Here is a 26,924-nt window from a genome sequence, read left to right as displayed (position 1 = left end):
GTAATCCCAGCACTTTGGGAGGCCAAGGCGGCCAGATCACCTAAGGTTGGGAGTTCAAGACCAGCCTGACCAATATGGAGAAACCCCGTCTCTACTAAAAATACAAAAAATTAGCCAGGTATGGTGGTGCATGCCTGTAATCCCAGCTACTTGGGAGGCTGAGGCAGGAGAATCGCTTGAATCTGGGAGGTGGAGGTTGTGGTGAGCTGAGATTGCGCCATTGCACTCTAACCTGGGCAACAAGAGTGAAACTCCATCTCCAAAAAAAAAAAAAAAAAGTTGTTAGCTATGTGATTTTGGGCAAAGTGGAATAGTACAACCTATTTCTTAATAAAGTACTAAAAAGCGAGATGATTATCTATAAATGGCATCCAGTAGGTCCAACAAATATAATTTTCTTCCTTTTCTCTCATCCACAAAATGATGAACTCTTATATGAAAATAGTATGTTTTCCTTTTTTTTTTTTTTCTTTTTTTGAGATGGAGTCTCGCTCTGTTCCCCAGGCTGGAGTGCAGTGGCGCAATCTTGGCTCACTGCAAGCTCCGCCTCCCAGGTTCACACCATTCTCCTGCCTCAGCCTTGCGAGTAGCTGGGACTACAGGTGCCCGCCACCACACCCGGCTAATTGTTTTGTATTTTTAGTAGAGACAGGGTTTCACCGGGTTAGCCAGGATGGTCTCGATCTCCTGACCTCGTGATCCACCCGTCTCGGCCTCCCAAAGTGCTGGGATTACAGGCGTGAGCCACCGCGCCCGGCCATATGTTTTCCTTTTTCAATGCTTTTTTCCCCCTTGGTCACTGCTTTCTACTCCCAACTACCATACATAGAACACCAACAACTAGTAGGTATTGTGATCCTCACAAATACAACTAAATGTGCTAAATCTGGGGATCAGGGAGGAGACTCCTCAGATGTTGAAAAATAGCTCCCTCGCTGGCAGGGGAGCAGGGCATCCGTGCACTAGATGAACAGGTCACACCAATGTCATGAAATGGAAAGGTTACAGGAGTGAAACGGTAGCCCTTTGTGTTTGGATAGTTAAAGCAGTGAGGAAGGCCTGGTTCACTGCAGCCCAAGCTGCAGCCAGCATTCACATTGTTTTTGGACTTATCCTGCCCTCCTGTGGCCACAATGGGAAAAAACTAAGAAAGCCAAATGATTGAAGATTAGGTGATACCTGAAGTAGACCCTCTCAGAAGAAAGCTTAAAATAGGGTTATAAAATTAAAGTGTGTTTAAAATAGGAGACTTTAACACACATACGTGCATATACAATGTCTGTATTTCTCTCTTCACATAAAATGTCGAAAGTAGAGGCCCAGAAAAGGTGCTCTTGCCCAATCCTCCACATCTTCCCCTGTGCCACAGGGCCCTAACCTCTAGGCCTGACCTGTTCCTTTCTGAATGACATTTATGAGGCCTGTACTTGGATGTCACGGATGGGCTTCAGACATTCTGAGAACTCTTTGAAATTATACACAATTCATCTGTACTTGCATAGATGTATTTTGGTGGGGTGGGGGAAGGGGGAAAGCCCCTAGCTTTTATCAGATTCTCAAAAGAGCTCTATGACCCCCAAAAGGTCAAGAACCACTACAGAGACTATAGTCACAGTATCTTAGCCTGCCTGGGTTGGTTTACAATTAGCTGTCTACTCTTTGAATACAGGATAGTTATAGGATGTTAACAACCAGGGTAAGTAATCACAGCAGATAAAGCTTAGTCAGGAACAACAGTGCAGCATCATCCAACCATTGTCTTTAAATCAACACAACATGAGAATAATCTAGCAGCTCACAACGGTGAGGCAGTCGAGCTTGTCTTTCTAAGCTCATTTGCCCCATTTGTGGAAGTGATGCTTGGACCCTAGGAAAAAAGAGAAGCCCCTTGAAAAGAGGTGGCAGGGGTGGTGGTAGTGGTTATCAACATGCGAACTCAGTGCAGAGAGGTGAGTGCAGGAATGGACCTAGTGGTGACTACCTTCCTGGAGCCCCAGTCTGTAAGAGGATCAAAACATCACCATAACTGTAATGAGATAGAGAAAATTTATATCCCAGAATTCTTTGCAGAGAGAGAACTGTTGTCATTCATTCATTCGCCTAGTCATTCATTTATTTAGTTTGTCATTGAAGCACTTATTAGTTTACTGTCTTTTACGAGCCAGGCGCTTATTGGTGTCATCAAGAAAAGAGACAAATTGCCTACTTTCGTGGCTTACATTCTAGTGAGAGAACAGATAATAAGCAAATAAAATAGAATACAATTTCAGACAATGATAGATACTATGAATAAAAATAAAGGGGTGTGTGTGTGTGTATGTGTGTGTGTGTGCGTGCACACGTGCATGCGTGTGAATTTTTAGCTTGGCTGGCCAGGGAAGTATTCTCTAAGAAGGTGATAGTTGGGCAGAAACTTGAATGAAGTGAAGTGAGTCATAAAAACATTTGTGCGAAGATTGTTTCTTACAGAGAGATGAGCCAGTTCAAAGGTCTTGAGATGGAAATGAGTTTTTTCTTTTGGGAGATTAGCCAGAAGACTAAAGCAGAATAAAGAAGGAAGTGAGGATGAGCTAATAAGCTGCTGGGGTGAAGGACAGGATCCCCAAAGTGGCACACTAATGTATCAACAGGGCTCACTACACTTGCTTTGAAGAAGGGTGGGTTTCATTATTTGGTATTGCTCAGGAAGTGTGCAAGAATGGGGCAGAGTAAAGCAAGTTCCTTTTTCTTTCTCTTTTTCTTTGCAGCTCTTAGCTTCTAAACAATTGCTGAATTAGCATTTTAAAAATATTTGTTTGAAGGTGTGCCCAAGCTATCAGCTTGTGTGAGGTGCCACATGTCCCAGCCCAGCCTTACCGCTTATGCTTTCCTGTTGTGTGGTGCTGGCAGGCAGTGGGGAAGGAGGGAAGAGGAATCTGGGAGTTCTATGAGCAGAGCTCAAGCAGAGATCCTTCAGCTTGTAGTGGACATGCCTCTTTCCCAGCTCTGGTCAGCTACCCAGGGAATTCTATTGTTAGCAGTTGTCCATTCACCTGCCCTCATCAAGCTAATATAGTCTAAGGCAGGCTGAAAAAAATAATTGACTGTTAACTAAAGAACAAATGGTTCACAATGGATGATTTATATTAGGGAAGTCCAATCTTTTGGCTTCCCTGGGCACACTGGAAGAAGAAGATTTGTCTTGGGCCACACATAAAATGCACTAACACTGATGATAGCTGAGGAGCTAAAAAACAAACCTTATAATGTTTTAAAAAAGTTTACAAATTTGTGTTGGGTTGCATTCAAACCCATCCTGGGCTGCATACGGCCTGCGGGAAGCAGGTTGGACAAACTTGATTTACATCATTTCTGACTAGGGAATAGTGGGTTCTGTTTGGGCTGCTATCACAAAATACCATAAACCAGTTTTTTTTTTTTTTTTTTTTTTTTTTTTAACCAAAGCCACTATTTCTCACTGTTTTGGAGGCTGGGAAGTCCAAGATCAAGGTGCTGGCAGATTCAATGTCTGGGGAGGACCTGTTTTTGGTTGATAAACGGCCCCTTCTCACTGTGTCCTCATATGGTGGAGGCGGCAAACAAGCTCCTAAGGGAACATTTTATAAAAGCACTAATCCCATTCAGGATTCTGCCCTCCCTCATGACCTAAGCCAGCATTCAAAGGCCCCACCTCCTAATACTATCTTACTGGTGATTAAAGGTTTCAAAGATTAATTTTAGGGGGGGGGGCGGGATACAACATTCAGACCATAGCAGACTCCCTTAGCTCTAAGATAGGTCTCAAATACTATAGTTTCAAATGTAGTATTTCAGCCTTTAGTAAACAGATGAATTGGGTAAGAAAAAGTTTAGGGAGTGTTTTGGCTGGGAGTGTAGCCTTTTTAGAATCTCTTTTTCTTAGGCTTGTGTGTTTCTAAGAGGGCAGAAGTGGGGACTGCCCTGTGAGAGAAGCTGTACTGCACCCCTCACCTCTGGAGCCACGTAAGTGTTCCCGGATTGCCAATCCCACTTTGAATTGAGCGACTTGCTCTGCCCTGGACAGCCCAGAGAGAAGATATTGCAGGTACAGGAGAGAAGGGCCCTGGTTAAGGCAGGATATACCTGCCTCTGGCACCAGTTGTAGCACCTTATCTACCTCTGTACCCACTGCACTAGCACAGTGTTCAGCATATAACAGGGGCTCAGTAAACGTTATCTTGAACAGAAGAAACTAGCCAGCGTGGTGCTTACTTTCTCTGTGACCTTAGGCCAGTCACTTCATCTCTTTAAGCTCAATTTCTCCATCTGTAAAATGGGAATGATAGTAATACCTAGGCTAAGGGTTTACTTGAATATGAAATAATGACACTTGACTCCTGAAAGCAATTTGTGGACTTTAAAGCACCATGCAACTATAAGGGATGATGGAGTATAAAGCTGCCTCCCAGCTGTCTATGTAGTAAATATGAACATTTTATTCACTAAAAGCCAGTGCCATTTCTTTTGCTGAAAATTTTCTCTTCAATAAGTATCTAAGTTGCAGGAAAATATATTTTATCTATGGGTCTCAATGGCTCTCTTTTCATTTTATTGGAAAAATGCAGCTTATATGCAAAAGAGATTGATCACTATTGATTGAAATATTCCAAAGTCTAAAGTAATTTTTTGACAGGAGAAACACTAGACTTAGAAGGTATTTTAAAAGTCTTCTTTTTCTACAGAGACTAATACATATATTCTATAAACCAAAAAGCATTTAATGTAAATTGCAATGCAAAATTGAAAAGCTGGGAAGAAATGTTGTCATAGGCACTGTGGTGGGGGAGGGAGCAAGGGAAGGGGTTATTTAGAAGTTTGAATCAAGAAGAAAGCAGAGCTAGGAAGGCATTACATCTTTTGACATGACCCAAGAATCACACCAAGCAGTTGTGACTCCTTAATACCTAAGGGAACTGAAAGAAAGAGCTGCCTTGAGGTGAAAATAAAAGTAAGTGGAGCCATGAAAGAAAGGACTTACTTGGGGGAGCTAAATAGAGTAAGGAAAAGCTAAATAAGACACTCAAATCAAAGAAAGTCGTAAGACATACTCTTTTATTTTTTTGAGACGGAGTCTCTAGGCTGGAGTGCAGTAGTGCGACCTCGGCTCACTGCAACCTACATCTCACAGGTTCAAGTGATTTTCCCTTCTCAGCCTCCTGAGTAGCCGGGATTACAGGTGCCTGCCACCATGCCTGCCTAATTTTTGTGTATGTGTGTGTTTTTTATTTTTATTTTTTTTAGTAGAGACGGGGTTTCACCATGTTGGCCAGGCTTGTCTTGAACTCCTGACCTAAGTGATCCGCCCACCTCGGCCTCCCAAAGTGCTGGGATCACAGGCATGAGTCACTGTACCCAGCCCTAAGACATATTCTTAAAAAAATTGTAGATAGACTGTATAACAGCTGTGCAAGAGACTCTGTGTATATATATGCATTTTTGTAGATCGGCGGGTGTATCTTCAGGGTATTACATTCCTAGCAGTGGGCCTGGTGACTTCTAGGGATAGAAGTAAAACACATATGTAATTTTGTGTTTAAAAATAAACACATGCCACTTCTATTGGTGTTATACTTTTAAACTTTTGCCAATCTAATAATGGGTAGGAAATAATATTTTGGTATAGTATTAATTATCATTTCTCTAATTATGGGTGAGGTTGAACATATTTTCATGTTTAAGGACCATTTAAAAATCTGTTTTTGAATTATGTGTTTATGACTTTTGTCCATTTTTCTCTAGTGTTTTTGGTCTTTTACTTCTCAGTTTTAAAGTGTTCTTTATATATTAGTGATATTAGCCTTTTTTTTTTTTTTCCCATGGCATAAATTGCAAATACTTTCTCCTGGTTTTTCAGTTGTCTTTTGACATTGTTTATGGTACTTTCTGCCATGCCAAAGATTTTTATTTTCATATAGTTAAATAAATAAATCTTTTCTTTATTGTACCTGGATTCTGAATCACAGTTAAATGACCTTTATCTATGCTGAGATTATAAAGAAATTCGCCAATGTTTACTTTTAATACTTTTAATATTATTATTTACATTTGGATTCCTGGTCCATTTGGAATCTTTTCCAGATGGCTAACCAGTTGTCCCTGCATTACTTTTTGAGCAAGTTCATCTCTGCCTTAGTGATTTGAGATGTCTCCTTTATCCTATGCTAAATTTTTTTTTTTTTTTTGAGACGGAGTCTCGCTCTGCTGCCCAGGCTGGAGTGCAGTGGCCGGATCTCAGCTCACTGCAAGCTCCGCCTCCCGGGTTCACGCCATTCTCCTGCCTCAGCCTCCCGAGTAGTTGGGACTACAGGTGCCCGCCACCGCGCCCGGCTAGTTTTTTGTATTTTTTAGTAGAGACGGGGTTTCACCGTGTTAGCCAGGATGGTCTCGATCTCCTGACCTCGTGATCCGCCCGTCTCGGCCTCCCAAAGTGCTGGGATTACAGGCTTGAGCCACCGCGCCCGGCCTATCCTATGCTAAATTAATATCTATATTTGTGCCTCTTTCTGGACCTTGAATATGTATATAGTTGTGTCCCAATCAATTCTTGCACTGTACTAACTAATGCTCTAGTGCTGGGTATATGATGGGGCTGATTTCAGACAGAGAAGTGGCCAGATTGTCCCCCGATTGGGTAATGGCAACATAAGTCATTTGCCAAGTAAAGCAGTGGTGTCAAGCATGTTAGGGGATGGGGAATGAGGACAGAAGAGGTGAGATTTAATCAGAACTTCTTTTAAGCAAAAATCTCCTAAAGACAGAGAGTGAGAGATATGACAGAGAACTTGAGCTTATTGAGTTGAAGAGAAGGCAGAAAATAAGGTAAAAAGAAAGAACCAAAATGAAGAAGAGTAAATAAGGGAATTCCAGTCTGGTTAGGTTCCAGTACCCAACCAACTGATTTTCTTGTAAAAAACAGCTATAAACTCTGAACAATATTTATTTTATTTATTTATTTAGTTATTTATTTTTTTGAGACAGAGACTCATTCTGTCACTCCGGCTGGAGTACAGTGGTGCAATCTTGACTCACTGCAACTTCCACCTTCCAGACTCAAATGATTCTCATGCTTCAGCCTCCTGAATAGCTGGGACTACAGGTGTGCACCACTGCATCTGGCTAAGCTTTGTATTTTTAGTAGAGACAGGGTTTCACAATGTTTGCCAGGCTGGTCCTGAACTCCTGGCCTCAAGTGATCTGCCTGCCTCAGCCTCCCAAAGAGCTGGGATTACAGGTGTGAGCCCCTGCGCCTGGCCTGAACAATATTTAAAAATCAACTACCTGAAGGCTCTGCAGAGTGAACAAAAGTAGACAGACTTTGGAGAGGAGTTGAAACTTGAAGTAACCAAGTAAACCAGCAAGGAATGAATTCCCCATTTTTTGCACTTTCTAAGAGTGGCTGTAGTCACAACAGTGTGGAGGCAGCTAAAAATTGGAAAGGAAGGCCTTTGTCTTTCACTAGCATTGCCAGGGTAAGGAGTCTGGGGCAACCAGGACCTCCAGAGAGTGAGGAAGAAATCCATGAAATGAGAGAGCCAGAGCCGGAGTGCCCTAAATTATGTGTTTAAACTTGGCCTAGGTAAATAGCTGATTGGACCGTGCACTATACACATATGGGGTGAACTGAAAGCAGCTTATAGTTTAGGCTTAAAGATTGAGACTAAGATCTGAGTCCCTGCTCACTGCAGGCACAACAGGTTGTAGTTTGAGTTTAACTGAGTTAATTGTCTGAAAAATAAACACTTTTCAGAGCAATATAATAGAATCCAGAGTCTTTATAACGCAATGTTCACAAAATACAACCCAAATGTTTTGGCATACTGAGACAGAAAACTGTGACTCAGTCTCAAAGGAAAATATAAGTCAACAGATGCAAACCCCAAGATGACAGAGATGTTGGATTTATCAGGCAAGTATTTTAAAATAGCATAATTAGAATTTACTCAATGAAGAATGGAAAATATGTTTATAATAAATGAAAAGATAGGACAATACTAACCAACCAAGCAAAAAGTCACAGTCTTGGGCTGTGCAGAACAATTTAAAAAGATTTAACATGTGGGTAATTGAAGTCCTAGAAAGAGAGAGAGAAAGAATGAGGCAGACAAAATACAAAAACAACAACAACAACAAAAAAAGGCAGAAAATTTCCTAAGTTGGGTTAAAGATGTAAATTTACAGGCTGGGCACAGTGACTCATGCCTGTAATCCTGGCATTTTCAGAGGCCAAGGCGGGAGGATTGCCTGAGCCCGGGAGTTTGAGATCAGCCTGGGCAACACGGTGAAACCTCATCTCTACAAAAAAAAATTACAAAAATTAGCTGGGTGTGGTAGCACGAGTCTGTGGTCCCAGCTACTTGGGGGGCTGAAGTGGGAGGATCACCTGAGCCCAGGAGATAGAGGCTGCAGTGAACTGTGATCACACTACTGCACTCCAGCCTGAGTGACACAGTGAGATCCTATCTCAAAATAAAAAAGATAATCAATTTTCAGATTCACGAGGCTCAGGAAACCCCAAATAGGATGAATTAGAAGAAATTCACACCTAAACACATCATTGTCAAGCTGCTGAATAATAAACATAAGAGAAATTTCTTGAAAGTGCTAGAAAAAATTATCCTTTACATACAGAGAAAAATGAGTTAGGGACTGTAACTTTTGATCAGAAACCATGAAAGGCCAGAAGACAGTGGAACAACATCAAGCAATCCTCCCACCTCAGCTTTCCAAGTAGCTGGGACTACAGGTGTGCACCACCACACCCGGCTAATTTTTTGATTTTTTGTAGATGAAGTCTCACTATGTTGCCCAGGCTGGTCTTCAACTCCTGACCTCAAGCAATCCTCCCTGCTTGGCCTCCCAAAGTGCTGGGATTACAGGTATGAGCCACCATGCCTGGCCCTCTTAAGTTCTTTAAAATATGTTCTTTAAGTTCTTTAAAACATGTTTGCTTAAAGGCAAAAACTTTTTTTTTTTTTTTTTTTTTTGGAGACAGGGTCTTACTCTGTCACTCAGGCTGGAGTGCAGTGGCATGATTATGGCTCACTGCAGCCTTGACCTTCCAGGCTCAAGTGATCCTCCCATCTCAGCCTCCCGAGTAGCTGTGATTACAGGTGCACACTACCATGCCAGGTTAATTTTCGTATTTTTTGTAGGGATGGGGTTTCACCATGTTGCCCAGGCTGGTCTTGAACTCCTGAGCTCAAGGGATCTGCCTGTCTTGGCCTCTCAAGGTGCTGGGATTATAGGCTAAAGCAAAGATTTCAACACTTTCTTGTGGAGTTTATATAGATGTAATACACATGACAATTTTAACATGAAAGATAGTGTATGTGAATGGGAGCAGTAAATGGACTTAACAGCAAGTTTTCTATATTTTACATGAAATGGTACTATATATATTAATTCTGAGTAGGCTATAAAATAGTTTTTAAAATACATTTTAATTCCCACAAGGTCTTTATATTTTATGTGAATATTGTAATCCTGAGGTTTCTATATTTTATATTAAATAGTATTATATTGACTCTAAGTAGACTGTAAAAAGTTAGGTATATATAATGTAATTCATAGAGAAACCACAAAAAGTGCAAAGATGAATGGCTAAATGACAATAGATAAATTAACATGAAATTGAAAAATATTTAAATAATCTAAAAGAAAGCAGGAAAGCAGGGAAGAAAAATGAAAAACAGGACAAACAGAAAATGAAATGGTAGACCTGAGTCCAACTATAAGAATATGTATGGTAAATGTTAAGGGACTCTACATTCTAAATAAAAGCCAGAGATGATCAGAATAGACATAAAGCAATACCCAGCTATATGCTGTCTATAAGAGAGAGACTTTAAGTACAAAGACATAAATGAATTGAAAGTAAATGGATGGGAAAAGATAAACCATAAAAACAGTAAGATGGCAGGGCCTGGTGGCTCACGCCTGTAATCCCAGCACTTTGGGAGGCCAAGGCAGGCGGATCACGAGGTCAAGAGATCGAGACCATCCTGGCTAACACGGTGAAACCCTGTCTCTACTAAAAATACAAAAAATTAGCTGGGTGTGGTGGCGGGCACCTGTAGTCCCAGCTACTCAGGAGGCTGAGGCAGGAGAATGGTATGAACCTGGGAGGCAGAGCTTGCAGTGAGCCGAGATCACACCACTGCACTCCAGCCTGGGCAACAGAGTGAGACTCTGTCTCAAAACAACAACAACAACAAAACAGTAAGACCCAAGATAAATGAAAACATATATCCACACAAAGATTTGTGTACAAACATTCATAGCAGCTTTCTTCACAACAGTCAAAAAATGGAAACAATAGAAATATTCATTAATATGTAAATGTTTAAACAAAATATGACACATTCATGCAATATACCACTACGCAGCAATAAAAAGAAAACTCACTACTGATATAAACAACATGGACGAATCTCAAAATCTGAATTAAAAAATATAAATACAAAAGGTGTGGGTACTTCAGGATTCCACTTACACAAAATACAGACTAATCTACAGACAAAAAGCAGATAAGTGGTCTTACCTGGGGCTGGAGGGATGGATGGAATGTAAAGCGGCAAGAAAAATCTTTTTTGAGGATGAGGGAAATGTTCTGTATCTTGATTGTGATGATGATTTGTGGGCATATACATTGGTCAAAATTCACTGAACTGTATACTTTGAATGGATGCAACTTACGGTATGTAAATTAATCCCCAATAAAGGAAGGAAAGGAAACATTTTTTAAATTCCAATTTTTAAATAATTTTATATTTTCTACTGAACTCAAAAAATTATTTAACTTCAGTTTTAAAGAGAACAATTTGCTATTTTTCTGAGACCATGACTTCTGTTAATGAAATAAACAAATATCTTTCTGTATTAAAAATCTTTAGGTAATAAATACAACAGTGGTTCTAATTTAGTCTTAATGCCAGAGGGAAATGACTTTAATGCAGTTATCAAAGGCAGACACAATGAACAGTTGTGTTTTCCGGTCTATTTTCTAAGACACCGAAAGGGAGAAAATCAATATCTGTTCTGACAATTGCACTGAAGCATAGAAGAGGCTCCCTACCCGCCTCCAGCCCTTTTTTTTCTGGCATTCTTTAGGAAGCAATGAATCTTTATCTTCTATGTTTGGGTTGTTAACATTTGGTGTTTCCTGAGAACACATATGGAGAAAATACCTTCCCAAAAGAGCTTGACATTGATCCCTGGCAAAGTCTAGGAGGAAATACTAAACAGATGGTTTGCGAGCACTTAGAAAGGAAACTTGATATCCTTGTGTATGACTGAGAGATGTAGACTAGCTGACAGCATCATTAGGTTGATTTGTAACTGGCTGAATGACTTACATACCCAGTGAGTGCAGACTGCTGTCAACCTGCACAGATGCCCTCTGGATACCAAAGTTATCAATCTCAGTGGCTATTTTAGTTTTGGCATATTTATTACTTAGTCATTCTTCATAAAGCTATTGCAAAATTTTTATTGTATGCAAATACATGCAATAAAAATGTAAGCTATGAAGCACAACAACAAAAGCGAGCACTCATGAATCCTTCATTTAACTTCAGATGTAGAACATCATCAATACTCCTGAGATATCTACATGCTTTTCCCTAATCTTCTCCAGAAGAAATCTTGCCACACTGACTTTTATTTTTATCATATCTTTCTTTTTAAAAGTAGTTTTGTGGCTGGATGCGGTGGCTCACACCTGTAATCCCAGCACTTTGGGAGGCCAAGGTGGACAGATCACTTGAGGTCAGGAGTTCAAGACCAGCCTGGCCAACATGGTGCAACCCTGTCTCTACTCAAAATACAAAAATTAGCCAGGCGTGGTGATGTGTGCCTGTAATCCCAGCTACTCGGGAGGCTGAGGCAGGAGAATGGCTTGAGCCCGGGAGGTGGAGGTTGTGGTGAGCTGAGACTGCACCACCGTACTCCAGCCTGGGCGATAGAGCGAGACTTCATGTCAAAAAACAAATAAATAAATAAAAGTACTTTTGTTACTTTAAATAACACTTTATAATTTTAGTTTTGAGCTTTATAAATAAGTGTCATACAGTATACACTGTATCTGTTTTTTTCCTCAATATTGAAAAGATTCATTCACATTGTTATGTATAGCTGTGGCCCATTTATTTTAAAAAATATATGCTATTCCACCAAACATTCCTTGTAATATTTATTCTGTATATCAACTAACTTTTTTTTTTTTTTTTTTGAGACAGAGTCTTGCTCTGTCATCCAGGCTGGAGTGCAGTGGTGTGATCTTGATTTATTGCAGCCTTGACCGCCTGGGCTCAAGCGATCCTCCTGCCTCAGACTCCTGAGTAGCTAGGACTACAAGTGCATGCCACCATACCTGGCTGATTTTGTTTATTTTTTGTAGAGATGAGGTCTCACTATGTTGTTGAGGCTGATCTTGAACTCTTGGGCTCAAGTGATCCTCCTGCCTTGGCCTCCCAAAATGCTAGGATTATAGGCATGAGCCACCACACCCAGTCATTTTCATGTATATTTTGATGAACCGAAATTCTTCATTTTAATGTAATTATACTTATCAATCTTTTGTTATAAGGGCCGGGCGCAGTGGCTCATGCCTGTAATCCTAGCCCTTTGGTAGGCCGAGGCGGGCATATCACCTGAGGTCAGGAGTTCGAGATCAACCTGGTCAACATGGTGAAATCCTGTCTCTATTAAAAATACAAAAAATGGCTGGGCGTGGTGGCTCAAGCCTGTAATCCCAGCCTTTGGGAGGCCGAGACAGGCGGATCACGAGGTCAGGCGATCGAGACCATCCTGGCTAACGCGGTGAAACCCCGTCTCTACTAAAACATACAAAAAAATAGCCGGGCGAGGTGGCGTGCGCCTGTAGTCCCAACTACTTGGGAGGCTGAGGCAAGAGAATGGCGTAAACCCGGGAGGCAGAGCTTGCAGTGAGCTGAGATCCGGCCACTGCACTCCAGCCCGGGCGGCAGAGCGAGACTCCGTCTCAAAAAAAAAAAAAAAAAAAAATTAGCTGGGCATGGTGATGCGCACCTGTAATCCCAGTTACTTGGGAGGCTGAGGCAGGAGAATTGCTTGAACCCAGGAGGCGGAGGTTGCAGTGAGCTGAGATCATGCGACTGCAGTCCAGCTTGGGTGACAGAGACTCCGTCAAAAATCTTTTATTTTGTGATTAGCAAACTTTATGTCTCATTTAGGAAACGCTTCTTCCTCTTCCCCAACCCCTGTCATGAAAATTTTCTCCTATACCTTTTTTTTAAAGTTTTACATGTTACTTTTCACATTGAAGTCTTTAATCCATCTAAAAACATGATTATAAATGGTGTGAAGTAGGAATATTTTTTCCTATATGGAATATTGATAGTTTCAATATGACTTAATGGCTAAATCCATCCTTTTCACACTGCTCTGCCACGTCAGCCAAGCCACATATCAAGTTTTCATGTGGCTGTTTCCGGACTTCTCTAATCTATTCCAGTTTGGACAATTTGTCTATTCCTATGTAAATATGACACTATTTTTTTTTTTTTTTTTTGAGTCAGAGTCTCGCTCTGTCGCCCAGGCTGGAGTGCAGTGGCCGGATCTCAGCTCACTGCAAGCTCCGCCTCCCGGGTTTACACCATTCTCCTGCCTCAGCCTCCCGAGTAGCTGGGACTACAGGTGCCCGCCACCTCGCCCAGCTAGTTTTTTGTAGTTTTTAGTGGAGACAGGGTTTCACCATATTAGCCAGGATGGTCTCGATCTCCTGACCTCGTAATCCGCCCGTCTCGGCCTCCCAAAGTGCTGGGATTACAGGCTTGAGCCACCGCGCCCGGCCTGACACTATCTTAATTAGAATAACTTTATAAACCATCTAAACATCTGGTAAGGCAAACCCCTAGCCTTAATATGTATCTTTACTTCTAATATATAGAATATATATATTCTAGAATATATATGCTCTCTCTATATATAATATATAATACACACACACACACATACACAAATCAGCTTGTCAAGTTCATCTAAAAACTCTGACAGGATTTTTTTTTTTTTTTTTTTTTTAAGAGACGGAGTCTTGCTCTCACCCAGGCTGGAGTGCACTGATGCGATCATAGCTCACTACAACTTTAAACTCCTGAGCTCAGGAGATCCTTCCTCCTCAGCCTGCCTAAACATTTTTTTGTAGAGAGAGGGTTTTGTTATATTGCTCTGGCTCAAACTTCTGACCTCAAGCTATCCTCCCACCTCAGCCTCTCAAAGTGCTAGGATTACAGGTATGAGCCATCACACCTGGCTCTGAACTGTTGATCTCTATTGCTCTTTTCAACTGAAGCAGTATAGAGAAGAGTTAAGCATGGGGGCATTGGAGCCACACTGCTTGGATGTGAATCCTTTTCTGTCTCAACTGAAAAACCCTGGGAAAGTTATTATAGACAAGAAAATATGCCTTAGTTTTTTCATCTAGATAAACAAGGATTAAATAAGATAATATGTAGAAACTATTTAGAACAGAAAGTATTTGAACAGTAAGTATTCAATAAAATGTTGCTGTAATTATGATCTAAAAACAAATGTTAGAATATTAAGAGACTGTGGCTTTAGTTCACATATCTTTTCCTCAAGGCTCAGAATTTATTTAAAAACAAAATAAGTTAGCAGCATTATTCCCATGATTTATGGCTCTTCTATAGGGTTAACCTTGGTTGCTAGAATGGGCAGGTTCTCCTCTATCCTAAAATATATGATCAAGATCCAGCATTAGGGATCTGCTCTAGGGTTGTAGGGTTGGCTTATATTGTAAAGAGGACATTTAAGGACAAAGAAAGCATCTGGCTTTCCCTGTGAGAGGTATATCTCTTCTTATCTCTATTTCTTGAACCAACAGTTCCTAGTTCTCCTTCAAGAGGAAAAGAGAAAAGAGGAACAAAATAGAGAATGAACAGCAAAGAAAGGCTATGAGAACTATGGAAAAAGTTTTATAATATTATGTTACATGAAAACAAAAAATTATATACATGAATTATAACTATGTAACATAAACATGAGTGAACAACTGAGCATCAATGTGCAAAAATAAAAGTGCAATGAAATGGTGAAATGAGTAATTTTAAATTAAAAATTATAGTCATATTCTTAATAAAATATGAATTATTAGAGCTTGAAATTTTCTCAGTAAAAGGCATATATAAGAAGGACTTCTACTACTATTAATAACAGTAGATGACATTTATTTGATTGTGCCAGGCACTGTTGTAAGTGCTTTCTTTCCATGTAAGTTGTATTTAATCATCACAAAAACCCCATAAGGTAGCTATTATTTTACAAATGAGCTTTATAAAATAGCTTATTATTTTATAAATGAGAAATTTGTGGAATAGTTAAATTAACTTGTTCAAGGTTACTTAGTTCTAGAGTAAAATGTAAAAACCCAAAAGGATAGTTAAATAAATGATGATTATTTAAATGATGATTAATTCATACATTGGAATACTTCATAGCTATGAAAAGGAAGGTGTTAGATCTCTATGTGCCAATATGGAAAAATCCTAGATAAATAGCTAAAGGTAAAAAAAGCAGAGCAGTTGGTGTGGTATAGTCTCATTTTTTGTCAAAGTAAGTAATATCAACATGTATATCAGTATACGTGCATGTGTAAGGAGGGCAATTCAGTAGAATGTGTCCTACAGTGTTGATGGTAGTTATCTCTGGAGGCTGGAATTTTGGTCATTTTGAACTGTTTCTATTATGCCTCTATAATGTTTACATTTGTATAATGCATAATAAAAAATATTAAAATAGCCAGGCAAAAGCTACTACAAACAGCACTGGACAGGGTATTTCAGCAAAATTTTAAAATAAAGAATAAAATGAAAAAGACCAGGAACAAATTAAAGGAAGTCCCATTTATACAGTTAGAAGAAAATATATAATAGGCTATATGGTTAAAATTTATAGAAAACCTTATCTAATGTGGATGCAATTTAAAGTTAACCTTTCCATATTAGATCCTGTTAAGGAACTTTCTAAAATGTGAGTCTACTTTCTTAATTTCTAAATTCATTCTTTTTTGATGATACTGGATCTTGCAGGGTCTCTAAGTAATTTTTGTGATAATTAGTTCTCACTGTGCAGAACTGTACTAAAGTAGGCAGAATTTAGATTGATCAAAGGACATACTCTCATAGTTATTTTATAAATGAATCTGCAATATCAACATTTGCTTTTGACTTAGTTCTCTCCGAAAAGTGGAGTATAGATAATTTGTATTTAGTTGATGATCATGGCTATTGGAGTAAAAGAATTATAACTAGGTTAAGAAGTGTTTGAATCAATTCATGATATTCACGAGTTATTGAGGGAAGCTATGGTTGTTTGGGACATATCCCTAACTATTTTAGCAGATGTCACAGAGGCTGACCCCAACCACTCACAAATCATTTGTTGTTTTTTTTTTCCAATCATTCATGTGTTTTGTCAAGAAATATTTATTGAGAATCTACTGTGTGCCAGGTGGAGTGATAAGCATTAGTGATAGAAAGATATATAAGACACAGTCTTAGTTCCAGGTAACTGAGAGTTCACTTGAGACCTGGCCATTAAAAACAAATCTCAGAAATATAACAAACCATCCATATACAAAAAATTTCAAAAATATTAATAATAAGTATAGCTAACTTTTATGGGGCACTTGCATGAGCTCATTTAATTCCCACAACTACTACATGGGGTAGGAATAACTGAGGCTTAGTGAGGCTAAATACCTTGCCCAAAGTTGCACACCTAGAAAGTCATAGAAACTGCAGTTTAGACTTGGGCAACCTAATTTTGGAACACCCATCCTTCTGAGAATGAGAGAGGCTGCTGTTGCTAATGTCTTGATAACAACACCAAGATGAATTAAAACACTAAGGGAATAAAATAATTAATTATGAGGAAAGCACAGGCAAACTAGGAAGATTTTGAGCAATGAGTCATATACACTTAACCCACAAAGAGAAATTACAAGCTATTTATGGGAGGATGCATTATTCAGAAGCAAATGGGAAGTTACTGGAAGAGTCATCGGCACTGACACAGGTAGAAAGCTGTTTTCCTGCATTTAAAAGCTCTTCTATACAATGCTAGCCACTAACTATTCTAAAGAAAGGCATCAGGCAGCCTTAGTATACTCTAAGCTCTATGCCATTAGAGACATAACAAGTTCTTTCTGGTGACAGTCACAGAAGGCAAAGAACATAGTCCATGCCTGATCTGTCATTGGCCAAAGAGAGAGAAAAAGAGCTTCTCTCTCACAGATTCATTTTCAGAACCCAATGAAAAGGGCTCTGACTGGTGGCCTAGGGAACTATGATTGCCTCAACCTGGGTCATGACCCATTCTGTGACCAGGAAGGTGGAGGTGTTACCGGAGAAAGGGGATATAGAGGATGCCAGGCTGACCAAGAGTAGCCTCCATGGGTATCAAAGTCATTGATTCACTCAACAAATATGTACTGATAATATAGGATATACACCAGGACACAGAAATGAGTAAGACAAGTTTCTAATGCCAAGGTGCTTACAGTTTAATGTAGAGGGAAAAGATATCAAGTAGTTTACAATTTAGGTGAGAAGACACAATTATTGCACAAATAAAGCAATGGTGAACGATTCTACATGCTATATAATTAAGTGGTAAATTGCGTGGTAGAGAACACAAGTGATGTGGTTGTTCTAAGAAGTGATGTAGTTGTTCTAAAAAGAGGAAAATCAATACAGTAGTAATGAACTTGAATTTGGATTTAAGGAATGAGTAGGGTTTGTCTGGAAGAGAACAGAGGAAGGAATTCAGAGGGAAGAAGAGGGAATTCAGAGGAAAAGACTGCTGTGAGTGCAGGGATGGAGATAGAAAGGACAGTCAGTGAAGAGACAGGAGTGCACACAGTGAGAGCTCACGAATCACACGGCTAAGGCTGGTTGCCTTCCCTCCCCTGCCAGAACAATGTCAGTGGCTGCATGATGGTGGAAGGATCTACATGTGTCAGAATCTGACAAGAACCACACCCTTAGTTACCAACCCTCCCTCCTACGTAATTAGAGGGAGATGAGATAGGAGGGGGAGGAAGAGTGAAGTCATCCGCATGGCACCAGAAAGAGATCGATGGTCTCAGAACAGTGGCCACTTCCATGTGTGCACAACCATGGAAAAGGCCAGTACAGCCCAAAAGGACTGAAGGAGGGTGAACTGTAACTTGAGTGTTGGATAAATTAAAACTGGTCCAAAAACCTTTGAACTCCATAATTTAGAGATCTCTACTTGACTTCGTGACTAAAATATTTTCATACATTTCCACTGCCTTAGAAAGAAATCCAAATGTTTTAGCATGGCAGAGATGGTCATTTTCATCTAATCCTTGCCTACCTTTAACGATCACTCCCACCTCTGCCTGACAGGCTCTGGTGTAGGGAACCATGGGCATTTCTCATGGGCACATCTTGCTTTTCAAGTCTCTGGGTCTCCTTTTTGAGTGGCCCTTTTCCTCTTTCTCTGCTTAGCTAATTCCTACTTGTCTTCCAAGACAGTGGTCCCCAAACTTTTTGACATGATGGGCTGGTTTCATGGAAGACAATTTTTCCACAGATGGGTGGGTGGAATGGTTTTGGGATGAAACTGTTCCACCTCTGATCATCAGGGATTAATCAGATTATCATATAAGGAGCACACAATCTAGATCCCTCACGTGCACAGTTCACAATAGGATTTGCTCTCCTATAAGAATCTAATGTCACAGCTGATCTGACAAGAGGTGGAGCTCAGGCAGTAATGCTCACTTGCCACCACCCTTCCCTCCCCTCCTGCTGTGTGACCCAGTTCTTAACGGGCCACAGATGGTACCAGTTCATGGCCTGGGTGTTGGAGACCCCTGCTCTAAGACATAGTTTGAATATTTCTTCTTCTAGGAATTGTCGGATTGTGGGTAACTTAGATTTACTTATTTGTGCTTATTTGTAGTTTTAATTTGTAATAAACATGAATATTTTTCAGTATGTAAATATCAAGGAAAATGTCATTAAGGTAAACAGAGTGACTGGAACAAGGGGAAAGACCACTACACAGGACCACTCCACACTTTCTCTCCAAAGAAATCCTAGGAGGTAATTCAAAAATAAAAGTCTGGCCAGGTGTGGTGGCTCACGCCTGTAATCCCAGCACTTTGGGAGGCCAAGGCGGGTGGATCACCTGAGGTCGGTTCGAGACCAGCCTGGCCAACATGGTGAAAGAAAGTCAAAACTAGACTTTTTTTTTCCCCATGGGGTTAGCAAAGATAAAAAAACAAACAAACAAGGATAATTCCTAGTAGGAAAGTCTTATTTACTGTTGGTGGAAGTGTGAATTAGTATGATCTTTTTTGGAGAGTTTTTTGGCAATAACTGTCAAAAATGCATATATTGTTTTACCTCCTAGTAACTTTATTTCTAGAAATTCATTCCACAGAAAACATGCTCACAAATGCACAGTTATACACATAAACAGGAAAGGCTACATAATTTGTGGGCTCAGAGCAAAATGAAAATGCAGAGCCCTTTGTTCAAAAAGCAGGAAAAAAGTGCCATCGACAATACTAAAATATAAAACTTTTTCCTTTTCCTTTCTCCCATGATCTCTTATCTTAAGATATCATGGTGTGTGTGTATGTGTGTGTGCGTGTTGTTTTTCAATTGTGGTAAGAACACCATGCATGAAATCTACCCTTTTAACACATTTTTACACGTACAGTAGTACAGTATTGTTAATTCTAGGTATAATGTTGTATAGCAGATATCTAGAACTTATCCTTTTCATCATGACATGGTTTTTAAAAGTTTGCTGCCGGGTGTGGTGGCTCACGCCTGCAATCCCAGCACTTTGGGAGGCCGAGGCGGGCAGATCATGAGGTCAGGAGATCGAGACCATCCTGCCTAACACAGTAAAATCCTACTAACACAGTGAAACCCTACTAAAAACACACAAAAAATTAGCCGGGCCTGGTGGCAGGTGGCTGAGGCAGGAGAATGGTGTAAACCCAGGAGGCAGAGCTTGCACTGAGCCGAGATCATGCCACTGCACTCCAGCCTGGGCGACAGAGCGAGACTCCATTTAAAAAAAAAACAAGTTTGCTATTAATGTCACACTTCCTCAGCTGGCACCAGATACTTGCCAAGCAAGTGCAGACCCTCACAAGGGCCTGGGCAACTCAACACAAAAGGAAAGTGTGCTGGCCCTTGACCCAGGTGTCCAGGCCTCTGCCCAGCAGGGGGAACAGAGGCCAGCAGTGGTCACTGGATGGCTGGTAAGTTGGCAAATGAGTGAGGTGTCCACTATGGAGTGGTGGGAAGGAAGCAGGAGGCAGGGCGTGTGTGAGCCAAGGCTCAAAGCTCCTGGTGTATGCTCCACCGTTCCATCAAACTGCACAAATTCAAAGATAAAATTATTAAGAATTTTAAGACAGAAGCCACAGGACATTAAATCCCAAGCATGGGGGTCTTTCTGTACTTAGGAGCCTATGTGACTCCCCTGGTCATTAGCCCATGAAGCCAGCCCTGCATATGAGTCTGTTCACACAGCACTATTTGTAATAGCAAAATGTAATAAATCAATTGTTTACATTAGTGATTAAACAAAAATTATGGTAAAATGACACAATAAAAAACCAGGTAGCCATTAAAAAAATGAGTCTGATCTATAAACACTGACACAGCTGTCTAACACACATGAACAAAGAAGGTTTCAGTAAATTAATTGTGTATGTGTATGTATGTATCTGTAAAATATTAAGGGTGTTAATTAAAATATTGAGAGTGTGTGTGTGTGTGTTGAGTGTGTGTGTGTATATGTGTGTGTGTGTGTGTGTGTGTGTATATATATATGAAAGAATGTTAGAAGGGCTAGCCGAATCCCCTCAAAGTGATTGGGGAGAAAGGAATTTTTAGTTTTTATACCCATAAAATTTTAGTTTTCATTATTAGGATATATTGTTTCTGAAATAAATGATTATTAAAAAATTCAACTCCAACATCTAGAAACATCTGTCTGAACCTCAATGAAATCTACTGGCTTCATTTACCATTTAACAACACACACAAAAAAACATGGAAAATAATCTTTCTGACTTGTAAAAGACTGCTCATTAAAATTCTTACCATTCTTTTTACCTTGTTAAAAAAATTCTTACCATCATTGCTGGGATCCTCAACAGGAGACACTGAGTCCACATGCTCTAGGATTCCCTTTGTGACCTCAACGACCTGAAGCCTCCTGACTCTGGCTAGGTCTGTATCTTTCAACCCTTCCTCCAATTGTTTGACCACCTCTTTTCCAGGCTGAGAAGTCAGAATGGTAATCTGAAAATAAATCCAAGAATCAATGTGTCTGTTCTCCCTGATGTACTGAGTGAGGAACATAACAGTTCCTACCCGGAGGATAAATACAGCATAAGTCTGTGGTGGTGGCTATTGTGTTTAATGCAAAAAGGATTTGGTTGTAACTTAAAATCAAATTTTATCTGACAGATTCTTATAGGACAGGTTATCACAAGACCTTTCCAATCAGGCTGAGCTGACCCCCAGAAAGTGACTGGTGAAACCATATTTGTGTTTTAGTCTTTTAAGACTGCTTGAGCCACTAGGAGCCTCTCATGGCTCAAAATACTTAAGATTTTACAAGGTGATGAAATAAGATTCTTAAATTTTACACACTAAATGTATACCAAATATTAGAGAGCCTATATACTCCTTTCTCTTAGTGATGCTTCCATCTCATATTCTCAGACTGATTTATCTCCTTGCTGGATCCACTCAAGTTATTTCTTTTGCTCTTTTGACTCTAAAATGTACTTATCCTTGACCAATATATCTCACTTGAAGGAATATTCAGGTGTCTGTATACAATTTGAATGTTTTATTCTACCTGAATGAACACAGTATATATATATATATATACAGTCTCACTCTGTTGCCCAGGTTGGAGTGCAATGGCACAATCTTGGCTCACTGCAACCTCCGCCTTCCAGGGTCAAGTGATTCTCCTGCCTCAGCCTCCAGGGTAGCTGAGATTACAGGCACGTGCCACCACACCCGGGTAATTTTTTATTTATTTTTAGTAGAGACAGGGTTTCACCATGTTGGTCAGGCTGGTCTCAAGCTCCTGACCTCGTGATCCACCCGCCTCCGCCTCCCAAAGTACTGGGATTACAGGCGTGAGCCACCATGACTGGCCACTCTATGTTATTATTAGCAGTTTCCTCTTGAACTTTTAAACTCTGGAAGGTAATTGTTAAATGTATGCAATTCTCATTTGTAGTTAGACGTTTTTGATCCATGAAGAGGGATGAGACTAAAGCACTATTACTATTATTTTAAAAGACTTTATTTTTTTGAGAAGTTTTAGGTACACAGCAAAACTGAAAGGAAGGTACAGAGATAGCCCATATACCCCTTGTCCCACATATACATGGCTTCCCTCATTATCAGTATCTTCCACCAAAGTCATTGCAATTGATGAACCTATACTGACACATCGTAATCACCCAAAGTCCACAGATTACATTAGGGTTGACTCTTGGTGTAGTACATTCTATGAGTCTAGACAAATGCATAATGACATGTACCCATCAGTATAATAAATATCATATTGAGCCTTTTCACCACCCTAAGAATCCTCTCTGCTCTGTCTATTCATCCCTTCTTCTCCTCAGCCCCTGGCAACATTGATCTTTTTACTATTGCCATAGTTTTGCCTTTTCCAGAATGTCATATAGTTGGGGATATATACACAGCCTTTTCAGACTGGCTTCTTTCACTTAGTAATATGCATTTAAGGTCCCTTCATATCTTTTTGTGGCTTGATAGCTCATTTATTTTTAGTGCTGAATAATATTCCATTGTCTGGATAAATCATAGTTTATTTATCCATTCATCTACTGAAGGATATCTTGGTTGCTTCCAAGTTTTGGCAATTATGCATAAAGCTGCCATAAATACCCACATGCGGGTTTTTGTGTGGACAGGTTTTCAACTCCTTTGGGTAAATGCCAAGAAGCATGATTTCTGGATTATATGGTAAATATATTTTTAGTTTTGTAAGAAACCATCAAACTGTCTTTCAAAGTGGCTGTGCCATTCTACATTCCCATCAGCAATGAATGAGAGTTCCTGTTGCTCCACATCCTCACGAGCATTTGGTGTTGTCAGTGTTCTGGAATTTAGCCATTTTAATAGGTATATGGTGGTATTTCATTGTTGTTTTAATTTGCATTTCCCTGATGACATATGATGTGGAGCATCTTTTCATGTTTGTTTACCATTTGTGTACTTTCTTTGGTGAGGTGTCTGATAAGATCTTTGGTCCATTTTTTAAAATTTTATTTTGTTTTTAATTGACACATAATAATTGTATACATTTACGGGTACAGTGTGATGTTTTGATACATGTATACATTGTATAATGATCAAATCAGGATAATTAGCCTATCACTTCAAACACTTCTCATTTATTTGTGATGAGAACATTCAAAATCCTCTCTGCTAACTATTTTGAAATACACATTATTGTTAACTATAGTCATGCTATTGCGCAATAGAACACCAGAACTTATTCCTCCTATCTAATTGTAACTTTGCACCATTGGCCAACCTCTCCTCATCCACCCTTTCCACCCTTTCTCCCTACTCTCCTCAGCCTCTGATAACTGCTATTCAACTCTCTACTTCTATGAGATCAATGTTTTTAGATTCCACAAATGAGTGAGATTATGCAGTACTTGTCCTTCTGTGCCTGGCTTATTTGACTTAATATAATGTTCTCTAAACTCATCCATGTTGTCACAAACAACAGGCTTTTATTCTTTTTTATGAAGGAATGGTATTCCATTGTGTATAAATACCACATTTTAAAAATCCATTTATCTATTGACAGACACTCAGATTGACTCCATATCTTGGCTATTGTGCACAGTGCTGCAATAAACCTAGGAGTGAAGATATCTCTCCAACACACTGATTTCATTTCCTTTGGATATATACCCAGTAGTAGGATTGTTGGATTATATGGTAGTTCTGTTTTTAATTTTTTGAGGAACCTTCATATTGTTCTCCATAGTGGCTGTACTAATTTGCATTCTTACCAACAATGTAAGGAGGGTCCCCCTTCTCCACCTCCTCACCAATATTTGTTATTTTTAAAATCTTTTTTATAGTAGCCATTATAACTGGGGTGAAGTAATATTTTATTGTGGGTTTGATTTGCATTTCTCGGATTAGTGATGTTGAGCATTTTTTCACCTACCTGTGGCCATTTGTATGTCTTCTTTTGAGAAATGTTTATTCAGCTCTTTCAAGTTATTCATTTTTTCCCTATTGAGTTGTTTGAGTTCCTTATATATTCTGGATATGAATCCCTTGTCAGATGCATAGTTTACAAATATTTTCTTCCATTCTGTAGGCTCTCACTTCACTCTATTTTTTTTTTTTTTTTTTTTTTTTGAGACAGGGTCTCACTCTGTTGCCCAGGTTGGAGTGCAGTGGTGCAATCATGGCTCACTGCAGCCTTGACCTCCTAGGCTCAAGTGATCCTCCTGCCTCAGCCTCCCACGTAGCTGAGATCACACATGCATGCCACCATGCCTGGCTAATTTTTGTATTTTTTTTTGTAGAGATGGGGGTCTCACCATGTTGACCAGGTTGGTCTGGAACTCCTAGACTCAAGTGATCCTGCTGCCTTGGCCTTCCAAAGTGCTAGAATTACAGGTGTGAGCCACTGCACCTGGCCCACTTCATTTTTTTGATTGTTTCCTTTGGTGTGCAAAAGCTTTTTGGTTTGATAAAATTCCATTTGTCTATTTTTGCTTTTGTTGCCTGTGCTTTTGAGGTCTTATTAAAAAAAAAAATCCTTGCCCAGACCAATGTCATGAATTGTTTCCCTTATTTTAAGTCAGGGTCTTGTTCTGTTGCCCAGGCTGGAATGCAGTGGTATGGTCATAGCTCTCTATAATCTTGAACTCCTGGGCTCAAGGGATCCTCTTGCCTTAGCCTCCTGGGTAGTTGGAACTACAGGCATGCACCACCACTCTAAGCTAGTTTTTCCAAAAAGTTTTTTTTGTAGTGGCAGGGTCTCACTATGTTGTCCAGGCTAGTCTTGAACTCCTGACCTCAAGTGATCCTCTTATTTCGGCTCCCAAAGTGCTGGGATTACAGGCGTGATCTACTGCACCTGGTACTTGTTCCAGATTTTAGAGGAAAAGCTTTCAACTTTTCCTCATTCAGTATGAGTTAGCTGTGGGTTTGTCATATATGGTCTTCATTGTGTTGAGGTACGCTCTTTCTGTACCTATTTTGTTGAGAGTTTTTATCATGAAGTGATGTTGAATTTTATTGAATGCTTTTTCTGCATCCATGAAGATGATCATATGGTTTATGTCTTTCATTCTGTTAATGTGATGTGTCATGTTTATCGATTTGCATATGGTGAACCATCCTTGCATTCCTGGGACAAATCCCTCTTGATTATGCTAAATGATCTTTTTGATGTGCTATTGGATTTGGTTTGCAAATATTGTAAGGGTTTTTACATCTATGTTCGTCAGAGATATTGGCCTATAGTCTTCTTTTTTATTGTTGTGCCCTTGTCTGGTTTTGGTATCAGGGTAATGCAGGCCTTGTAGAATGAGTCTGGAAGAGTTCTCTCCACTTCAAGTTTGTAGAGTAGTTAAGAAAAATTGGTATTAGTTCTCCTTTAAATGTTTGGTAGAATTCAGCAGTGAATCTATGAGGTCTGGGGCTTTTCTTCAACGGAAAACTTTTTATTACTGATTCAATCTCATTACTCGCTGTTGGTCTGTTTAGGTTTTCTATTTTTTCATGATTCAGTCTTAGCAGATTGTGTATATACAGGAATTTATCCATTTCTTTTAAGTTTTCCAATTTGTTGGCATATAGTTCTTCATAATAGTTTATAATAATCCTTTGTATTCTGTGGTATCAGTTGTAATGTCTCCTTTTTAATCTCTGATTTATTTGAATCATCTCTCTTGTTTTCTTAGTCTAGCTAAAAGTTTGTGATTTTGTTTATCCTTTCAAAAAAACAGTTCTTTTTAGTTCAAGACCAGCCTGACCAACATGGAGAAGCCCCATCTCTACTAAAAATACAAAATTAGCCAGGTGTGGTGGCGCATGCCTGTAATCCCAGCTATTAGGGAGGCTGAGGCAGGAGAATTGCTTGAACCCGGGAGGTGAAGGGTGCAGTGAGCCAAGATGGCGCCATTGCACTCCAGCCTGGGCAACAAGAGCGAAATTCCATCTCAAAACAAACAAACAAAACAAACAAAAAACAGACAAAAAACTAGTTCTTTTTCAATTGAACTTTTATGTGTGTGTGTGTTTTGTTTTTTTTTTTTGAAGAGACAAGGTCTTGCTCTGTCACCCCAGTGGTATGATCATAGCTCACTGCAGCCTCAAACTCCTGGGCTCAAGCAATCTTTCCACCTCGGCCTCCCAAGTAGCTAGGACTACAGGTGTAGGTGTGTGCACCATACCTGGGTAATTTAAAAGTTTTTTTGTAGAGATGGGATCTCACTATGTTGCCCAGGCCTGTCTCCAACTCCTGGCCTCAAGCGATCCTCCTGCCTTAGCCTCCCAAAGCGTTGTACTATTTTTTTTTTTAGCCTCTATTTCTTTTATTTTTATTCTGATCATTGCTATTTTTTTCCTTCTACTAATTTTGGGTTTAGTCTATTCTTGTTCTTCTAGTTCCTTGAGGTGCAATGTTAGGTTGTTTATTTGAGATCTTTCTTTCTTCTTTTTTGATGTAGGCATTTATTGCTATAAACTTCCCTCTTTTGCTATATCTCATAGGTTTTGGTATATTGTGCATCCATTTTCATTTGACTCAAGAAGATT

The 26,924-nt window shown here is 39.7% G+C and overlaps 1 protein-coding gene across 5 annotated transcripts in view; it reads right to left on the bottom strand.

Annotated features, from left to right (window-relative positions):
• Positions 1 to 26,924, bottom strand: part of M1AP (meiosis 1 associated protein) — a 97,710-nt gene that overhangs the window by 28,810 nt on the left and 41,976 nt on the right. For all 5 annotated transcript variants that reach the window (XR_013402691.1, XM_077959274.1, XM_077959277.1 and 2 more), the window contains exon 4: positions 21,206 to 21,374. Coding sequence is in view for 4 of the 5 variants with exons in the window: in XM_077959274.1 (XP_077815400.1) it covers positions 21,206 to 21,374 (169 nt within the window). In the remaining variant the exon portion in view is untranslated. The remainder of the gene's footprint in view (positions 1 to 21,205; positions 21,375 to 26,924) is intronic.

This window comes from Macaca mulatta, chromosome 13 (assembly GCF_049350105.2).
Source record: "Macaca mulatta isolate MMU2019108-1 chromosome 13, T2T-MMU8v2.0, whole genome shotgun sequence".
Classification (NCBI taxonomy): Eukaryota; Metazoa; Chordata; class Mammalia; order Primates; family Cercopithecidae; genus Macaca; species Macaca mulatta.
Note: the sequence above shows the minus strand (reverse complement) of the source record. Positions and strands in the feature narration are given on the sequence as shown.